Below are 9,543 nucleotides of genomic sequence, written 5' to 3' on the forward strand. Positions count from 1 at the left end.
CCCCTTCGCGACATAATTCACACTTTAGGACTATAAAAATGAGAACCTCATTGAATTAACACTTTAAAAAGTTAAGAAGAAGAAAAAATACTAAAATAGGGAGAAATTAATCTATTTTGTAGTGGTGAGAAGATAAAAAAAAAGAAAAAAATAATAATACTGAAAAAAACGATAGGAAATATATATATAACATTTTGGGGGGTTGAAAGAAAAGGTATATAATAGAGGAGCGGTAGAAGAGGGGTCCTTGCGTTGACGGTGTGTGTGTTAGGAAATGGAATTAAGAAAAGAGAAACTATTTAGGTGAACAAAAAAAAGTAACACTTTAGTGTTGTGTGAGCGTTTCCCCGCTGCAAGTTGGTGGTTTTTCCTCCATCTCCTGAAGAGCTGCGAAAACTAGCATGTCCCTCCGACAGGAAAGAAAAACAATATTTTATATTTCTTCCTTGCGGATTTTTTTTTCACATAGAGATGCGCCTCGAGTCGAGAAATTGCGAAAAGAAATTGAATCGAGAAAACCACCTTCATATCTCAACGTCCAGACTGCAAATAATTTGCAACAAAAAAAAACGTAAACTAAATTTAAAGGGAAAAAATAAAATATAGAATTAGATGAAGCAAAGTAAATTTAAAGAAAAAAAAGTGTAACAATTAGAAAGCACTCGATGTTTTAAGGAAGAAGAAAAAAATGGCATGAAGACGAACACGCAAAGCGCGATAGCAAGATTAAGTTTTTTTTTCTCGTAAAGAAGAAAGTCCTTGTGAGGAGATGTTTAACAGAGTTAATGAATTTACTAAAGAGATATTTAAATAAAAAGAAAGAGAGAAGTAATTGAAAAACTTTTTTCACAAAAAAGTAATTTGTAAATAAGTTTAAAGGAATTGGTCAAATTACACAAAAAGAGGGTATAATAATCATTTTTTTATTCACTGTTTGTTTTTTTTTTTATAATCAAAATACATTACATTTTTAAGAAAGTTTATCTCTCAGTGTTACATTATACTTTTTCATTTTCATTTTTCTAGAAGTGCAACGAAAATCACTTTTATGTCTCACAGTTTATACATTTTCCCATCACCCAAAATGAAAAGAAGATTACACAAAATAAAAGAATTGTAGTTGAAATTGCAGAAAATCCATTTTGAAAGTCATTGATAATTTTTTTCTAGCCATGAGATGTAGTGAGAATCGTGAAAATCCTTTATATAATGAAAAAAAAAAGAAAAAAATAAATCCTGTTAAAACTTAGGAATGTACTGACTTGAAATAACTCAAATAAATTGGAATGAAAGCACAGAAATAAAAAAAGAATATTAGATTAGAAATTGGATTATAAATTCACGACTTTTTCTCCTCTTTAAAAGAAGAGTGTGTCTGTGAGTGAGGAGATCACAGAGTGAGTGCAAAAAATGGCAAGATGATTTATTAGTGAAGCAATTTTGATGCGGGAGGGTAGAGAAATTAGTTTGTGTGCGAGGAAGTTTTTAGCCCCATGACTTTAATTTGATTATTGAACTAAAGGAGAAAGTTTATCCATTAGGGACACATCACTGTAACGGAATGTGAAAGAATACACAGCAAGGAATGGATAAAAAAAATGACGAGGAAGCAAGGAGGGGGACATGAGCGAAAGTGAGGAAGCCATAGAAAAGTTTATGTTCTATCGAATGGCAAAGAATTTTTGCCAAGAACTTTTTCACACTCGCATGCTTGAAAGTTTCGAGGAGGTGAATGAAAAAAAAAGAAGTCCTCTCACCGTGTGACAAGAAGCTCGCCTTTAATCCTGCGCCAGCCAAATATCCGATGTGCAATCACCGCCGGGATATCGCATTTCGTGAGGAAGGGTCGGTCCATTGGGTTCGTTGCCAAAGTCAACGAGAAAGTTGGGATTCAGCTTCATCCCACCATTCACGGTGTCTACGTCCAATTGCACTATTGTTCCGCCTGCCTTCACCATCTTCGGGTAGAACTGCAAGAGACACACCGTGTGTTTGACATCACAATAAACTTCGGTAATATAGATGATGATGATCCACACCCTGGGACTTGCAGCAGAGGTCGGTAGGTGAGTGACTGACTATATAACATTTCACAGGAAAGTTTCCTTAACGCCCACCCCGATAATTCAATATTCATGGAAGGCAGTTTCAAACTTCCCGGGCATTTTTTTTTTCATTCTCCGCAATTCGTCTGGATTTATGAGCAATTGAGAGAGTTTTCACAAATTACGCTGAAAATGCCTTTTCCACCTAAAATGTTCATTATGTGCGCCACTTTTTCTTCCCTCTTTTTTTTCTCTTTTTTTTAACTGTATTTTCCCATCTAAACTCGAGCCAACAGTGTATATATAGTGTTGAATTTGCATAAAAGTGAATTTTGCATGGCATAGGCATTTTATGTATACCTATATATTACATAGGTTCATGTACGTACAACATATATGAAAAAAAACTAATACAGAATCCACAAACTCTTCAGGAAAATTGCACGATGTAGTGGGATAAAAAGCATTGATCCTGAAATTGCGAAATTAATTTTTCACATTTAATTGCTGGGACCATTATCTGCTAAACCCAGAATATATGTACAGATAGAAGTGATTATGAGTGAAATACTGGGGCACGGATTGGCAATAAAATCCAGCATTTGGTTAAATGAATTTTTATCGAATCCTCACTCCGTAGAAAAAATCGTGCAGATTTTATTCATGCTGAATTACATATTTGAATATATGCTGGGCTTATATGTGAATGTGGGAAATAATTAATAAATCATTCTAATATATTTGGCACACTCTCAGGAAATCAATTGAATTGATTATGCATACGGTTATGGTTATTTTATCCATTTTATCAAATAGTCAGTGAGTTTGCAAATATGTCCAATTTATTTTCAGGTCAAGATCGATGAAAGACTCTCAATTCTATTTTATATAGGGCGAACTAAAAATTTTTATGGGGTGACCCCTTAAATTTTCAATAAAATCATGAAGTGATCAAATAAGAAAAGAAAATGTAATATTTACCTGCTTATCCCAAGGTGAGTAGAGACTGGAAGAGACGTAGAGTCGTTTCCCATCAAGTGACAACTGAAGCATCTGAGGGCCTCCCTCGAGTCGCCGTCCCTTCACGAAGACCGGTTCTGGTTGACTCGAGAGCTCCCTATCCTTAACAACCACAAGCCCTGAATCGGACACAATGGCACCATTGAGGAAGATTTGACCAGTGAGTTTGGGTTTTGCGGGATTGCTGATGTCGTACTGACGCACATCACCATGAGTCCAATTACTAAAGTAGAGGAATCTGTCGTCAAGTGATATGAGGATGTCTGTCATCATTCCATTGCTCTTTTGCAAATTCCCCAACTCCTTTGGTGGCACATCGATGACTTTCTCCACGACAAACTTATCCGAACCCTCGGGCTTGTGGAAACGGAACACCTTGGAATAAACAGCACATCCGACAAAGCCCTCAGCCTTCTTGGGATTATGAAGGAAGCGAATCTCAAGGGGTGTTACACCCTCCTTGCCCAAATCAATGGAATATTCGAGCTCTCTTGTGCTCCAACGGTAGAAATTGAGATGAGTTCCATAATCTTCGAGATCAGCTGCATGAAATCCGCGTCGGAATTGACGTGGTGGACCCCATTCGGAGGACACCATCACATCAAAATAGGGCTGATACCAGAAATCATACCCACAGGCGGCTTTCTTCTCGCCTCGTGTCCAAGTCTCCTTCAAGTTAAACTCGGGATCGAGGAGAACGAAATCACCCTTTGCATTGCCATCAGCATCCCCAAGTGTCGAAATCATAATATTTCCATCTGCAAGGCAGTGTGATGTATGAGGAGCACAAACGTTCATTTTGCGCATTTCCTCTCCATTGATAACCTTGATGAGCTCCGGAGCTCGGGGATCTTTCTCGGTACTCATCACGAAGATTGTGTCCCCAGTGAGGCTTGGTAGAATGAGTTTGTTCCTCTTCGGAAGGCACTTCTCATCAGCATTTTTCTGATGGCAACTGGAGCAAGTGTTCCAGCCACAATGATGTATCTCAACTCCAGGGCGATTAGTGAATGTGCGATGGATGACTTGACAGAAAGTTGGGCTTTCGGGGTCGACATCAACGGTGGAGAGATAATCTCCCTCGGGATGCTCCTTATCCGGTTGCACTGTAATAACGTAGAGGAGCTTCTCCTTGGGACCCGCCATGGCTGCCAGGGGTGAAGAATATCCAGGACCGCAGGATGGCATTTTCTTGCACTTTTAATATCCGTGTGTAAAGTTTCGGTCTATAAGAAGCACAACTGTCACTGCTCGTATGCAATGAACGACTGCTGGTGCTGATGATTTGAGTACTCGAACTGGGAGCGATAGCAGACAGTCTCGCTGCTGTTGCGGAGAAAGATACGGAGAAACTGTTTGGTTGGTCTTTCTTATCTCCCCAGAACTTCTCTATTTGTTACTTTATTAATTGTATTCTTGAGCCACAACAAATATTCAATGCAGAGGGGATCACCTTGAACTTGTCTCGCGTCTGAAGATTGAGAAGCACAGCTACCGGCTTTTATTCATCCAAGTGGTACGACTCGAAGTTGTTGTGAGCTGAAGCTGAGAATGATGAAAAGCAGAAAACGTGAGTTAATTTTAAATCTTTATCTCTTTTTTTAGACTTTATTCAATCAACTACACTCTGTACGACTAAATTGGGGTTGATTAGATTTCCTTTTTGTTAACAAGAAAAATTCTTTTCAATTAATGTTTTAAAATTTAAAATGCAAAACCAGCATTGCTTTCCGCATCTCGTTTTGTATCTCACGGTTTGCGCGTCATCATTTTATTTTATAATATATAAATTAGTCATTCAAATCTAATCTTATCACATGATTTTTTTTAATTGAATTATGTTTATTTAGCACGATAAAATGTTTATTGCTTCACAACATATTATTCAAAAAAACACGAATAATTTAAATATTTATCTTAGAGGATTTAAGCTAAAACATCCCCAGATTTTTATCAAAACTATATAAATTTTCTTGACTTATATTTCTTTTAGATTATACCTACACATTAGATTAGATATCTTTTAAACAAATATTATTGCTATACACAAAAATCACTTATAAGCTTCGTGAACGCCTTACCTTTATCTCTTTTTCTCTTTTACCGCCTACAAAATTACTTTAACAAAGAGCTTTTGAAGAGACCCCTAAAGTTCTGCAAGATTTTTATACAAAGTTGCTAGAGTTGCTATATATAATTGTAAAAGCTCGCTTTTAGAGCTTTTGGAAAATTAGTCACAGTTCTGATCACGTCACTAATATTCGAAAAGCTCATGAGGCAGAGATTCATCCTAGTAAAAAAATTGAATAACAATAAAAGTGAAGGTGAACCAGGTGTTTGTGGGTGACATAATCCACACAACACTGAACAATCACGTCACTCCTGGAATCCAACCATCATCGATATTCTTGGGCCAAGAGACGGCGCAGAAAAGTCTTCTTCGTCATCCTTTTCACAATACAATTTACATGAAGATCCGACATGATGATTTATTTTGCGGTTACATTTTTTTTTTTCAACTCGTGCAATTCTTTTTAAAAGAAACTTAGCATCACACCCCAAATCACTCATCAGACGGCGTTTTTGCAGGTCAAAGAGGTGGAAAATAGTACATAATATGTAAATGTAAAATAATTTGCGATTATCTGCGGGTGATTCATGCGCATGTTTTATTTGTTTACTAAAGAATCCACTTGCATTTTTACATTTTATTATAGTGGAGACATTGGTAGGGGTACTGAGGCTTTATAGATATACCTATACCTATGTGTAATAGAAAAGAGTCTTGTGCTTATTTTACACTCAGAAGTGGGATCACCAATGCCAGGGTGATCCACAGAAGCGGCTAGTGATCGAAAACCGCTGAAAATCGCGAGTAAATTGGTGAATAGTGAAAATAATAGAAAAGGTACATGGTGAAAATGACTCATGTATAGCGTCCTTTTGTGAAAAGTCCTCAGAAAACAGTGAAATTGAAGATTTCCAGTGATATTGCACGGTTAAAAAGCAAGGGGACAGTTACCCAGGGCGCAGAAAAGCCAAAACGCGACTTATCTGGCGAAATTAAGCCACAGTGTCATTTTCCCTAGAAAGAAAGGACGCCGAGTGTGATGAGACAAAGAACAGCATCAATGTGGTGTGTATGTGTAAAAATGCAAAAGGGTGTATAGTGAAGAGTGCTGAGAGCTCTGTAAGCCCCAACAACATGAAGAAGAGCATACGCTCACACAAAGAGTGGCAGCAGCATCAGGAACAAAGACCATCACTGCATCAAGAGGAGATAGCATCCTACGTGGCTTAAGCGAAGCAAAAGACGCAAATGGAGGAAACACAGCATCGGTGGACAAGGATTCCTAAGAAATCTCAACATTCATGAGCTTTAATATTTTTATCAATTTGATGTGTGAATGGGATCCCATGAGTGAAAGAACAATCTGTAGGAATTAGTTCAAGCCGCAGCCAAAATAAACCGACCCACTAACATGTGTACCCCATCGCGGCGATGGTTAAGGAAAAGATGGTCATGTGTTTTAAGTTTCATTCGCAGGAATATGCCGAGATATAAAGCAACCATGCTCCAGTAGTGGTCAAAATAGAAGTCTACACCTACAAACTACATAGGAAAATCAGGAGTGAAGCTGTAGAAGAAAGGTGATGCTGTGAAGCAAACAATGGCTGATCTGGTGAGTCCGTTCCAATATTGACGCATTTGGGGGTCAAAGGCCCCACTGTGTTAAACAGAAAGTACATTAAGGTTTACAGGGAATAATGATCACTAAATTCCTTATAATGTTGATTAATAGGGGATGATCTTTTGATTTGAATGTCCCATAATGGTTGATTACTTGGGAGATTTCCATGCAATAGTTCGGCACAGGACTGGTGAAAACATCCAGGTATCAAGTGGTATCAAAATAGGATTAGGGGGAAATGAGTCACCGTTTCCCTAAAAATTGTGCAGAGAGAAAGGGGAAAATTGGGGGAATTTCACATTGGATTTGCATTGCATCTTTAGGGGAAGGTCTCAGTGCTGGCAAGTTTAGGGTATCTGAGTAGGGTACCGAAGAAGATTGGCAGGTAGTAAACATGTCGTCGGCATCTTTTCAAGCCATTAGCCAGCGATCGTAAAGTCTGGAATGGTAATGAGTGGAAATCCCAAGACTCGAATACTGTATGTAATACCGCACCAAGAAAAGGGTCCAGGTATACAAGCAGAGATAAGTGATCATCCAACACTTAGCCAGCTGTCGGGAAAACACATAAAATCTTGGGTGAAGAAACAACCAGGAGGTAAACGGAGAAGGACCTTAATAAACCACGATCTTTTTGGTCGTAAAACAGAAAGCTGTCGGTGAAAGATAAAACGAATCGAGAAAATGAGTTATGAGGAATAAGAGAAATTAGAACAGGACAGGATAAGATCCAGATTAAAAGAAGATGTACCGGTAATGCACTTCATTTAGAAATCACGGTTATTATTGATTTCACGGGGAGTGATAATGGGAAACGGAAAACAGGAGAAGCAAACATATTAGGAGAAAATGGTTTGTAAAGATAGAAACCACTAAAAGGACTTCCTAACAGATCGAATTCATTAATCGGACACATTGAAAGCTCAACAGACCATAAAGTAGAACATTTGAGAAGAGTCGAATTTGAGTTGTAGTTAGTTATGTTGAAATGATTAGGAAGAGTGAAGAGTTCATTCTAGAATAATTCACTGCCAAAGGTAAAAGAGAACTCTATCGGATTGGAATTGATACCATACAACTCTATTGAAATTTTCGGAAAATAAAAAAAATAAAGATTGGCAAAAGAATCTAAACAATGGCATTAATTTGGGTAACGATTTCCGGCAAAACAAAGAAATGAACTGGATACATAACTTTCATTCATGCAGTGTTAATTAATAGGAATTAGTTTCGAATAAATCATAATTATTCCCAAATAAGCACAAATGGCTGGGTACTAGACAAGGGGCATCGGAAATTTGTCAGGACGTTTGGAAGTTATTATTTGGGACAAACAAAAATATGAGTAATTTCCATCTGTATGACTATTCTTCCACCTCAATGTGAAAATGATCCGGACAATCACAAGAGATCCATTCTACAACTAGTTCAGGGAAAGCACACATGTGTGCAGGTACGAAGAACAACACCAGGAGGTGCTATTGTATTGGAGTGTAGCAGTACAATCAAGCAGGAAAGTTATAGAGCAATAGCAGCAGAAGACAACTATGTGGTGGAATTCAAGGGGAAGGAATCAGTGGGAGTAAGATGAGATTGCAGCTTAGGAATGTAGTTTCAAGCATCAGGATTGAATAGATTATGGAGTTAGAGATGAAAGTCGATAGGCATATGAAAGATCGTAGGTTGTATATTGTGTGTGATATTCCGGTGGAGTTTGTTTCCATATGAAACATGGATGCTCTATAAACAACAAGTGTCTTTGTAACATCCTTACTGCTCATATACTACCAGTTCTAATAGGAATCTAATTGAGTTATAAAATAAATTCCCAATTCTTTCTAATTTCTATAAGTCCGTCGATCAATCATATCCAAGTACATTATACATAAGAAAAGTTTTACTATTAGTGAGTTTATTCCTATGAGAATCCTCTATTTTGCTTGCATTAAGATATCATTCACTTATGCAATGATTCCAAGTTAATTCAAATTCTGTAAAGAAAGCAATTGACGCTATTTGGAGTGAAGGTAAAGAAAAAGGTGAATAAAGTTACTCAAGGAAGCAGGGTAACCAACCATTTTCAGTATAAGGAGAGTTTCAGGATTGGAGGGCTTGCAAGTCAAGAGACGAATTAAAATTAAAATGCACTGCTGTGCAGATAACTGGGAGATATTGAAGGAGAATATAAGTTGGGATAACCATAGATAGCTTAAAATGTAGATCAACTGTTCATAAGTGGCAAGAAGGGCGACCGGACAGATGGATAGCTGAATTAAGATGTACATATGGGCAAACAATGCTTGGAATGTCAAAGAGATAAAGAATATAAAAAAGTAAAGGTGGCTAGAATTAATAGAAAGACCGATATATTGATGCAGTCAGGCATCAGATATATACTCTAACTCCATGGATTTCATTTCAGAAAAAAAAAAAGGAAAACCATTGGCAGACAGTGTGCACAGAGTTGGCTGTTATATGTGTAGCGAGTCAGACACCCACATACTTCATTTTATGATCGCTGAACAGACTGTAGTACTAAAGAGGCCCCAGGAGGACAAGAAGATAGGAAGATTGAGACCTGCAGGGGTGAGCAATTGCTACTGTGTATTGCCTTTGGGACCGCCTGGCAAATGCGTCTGCCTAACTTCCTCCCAAATAGCTGCATAGCAATGTTCACCACTGTAGGACAACGAGGGATCAGAAGTATGGAATTGAACAGCAAGGTAATCAAAAGGGGCGAGCAATTGCTACTGTGTATTGCCGTTGGGACCGCCTGGCAGACGCGT

The 9,543-nt window shown here is 37.8% G+C and overlaps 1 protein-coding gene across 2 annotated transcripts; it reads right to left on the reverse strand.

The window, feature by feature from the left end:
* Nucleotides 1–96: 96 nt before the first annotated feature.
* Nucleotides 97–4,549, reverse strand: LOC129797215 (methanethiol oxidase). 2 transcript variants are annotated; one of them, XM_055839583.1, is made up of 3 exons: nucleotides 3,027–4,533; nucleotides 1,758–1,970; nucleotides 97–543 (listed from the first exon to the last, which is right to left on the reverse strand). In XM_055839583.1, exons 1-2 carry the CDS (start codon nucleotides 4,251–4,253, stop codon nucleotides 1,779–1,781), a joined length of 1,419 nt encoding a protein of 472 aa, XP_055695558.1. In that variant the 5' UTR covers nucleotides 4,254–4,533; the 3' UTR covers nucleotides 97–543; nucleotides 1,758–1,778. The 2 variants fall into 2 exon arrangements, with proteins under 2 accessions (XP_055695558.1, XP_055695557.1); XM_055839582.1 differs by lacking the exon at nucleotides 97–543 and adding an exon at nucleotides 908–1,200 and having other exon boundaries at nucleotides 3,027–4,549.
* Between the last annotated feature and the right edge of the window lie 4,994 nt (nucleotides 4,550–9,543).

This window comes from Lutzomyia longipalpis, chromosome 1 (genome assembly GCF_024334085.1).
Source record: "Lutzomyia longipalpis isolate SR_M1_2022 chromosome 1, ASM2433408v1".
Classification (NCBI taxonomy): Eukaryota; Metazoa; Arthropoda; class Insecta; order Diptera; family Psychodidae; genus Lutzomyia; species Lutzomyia longipalpis.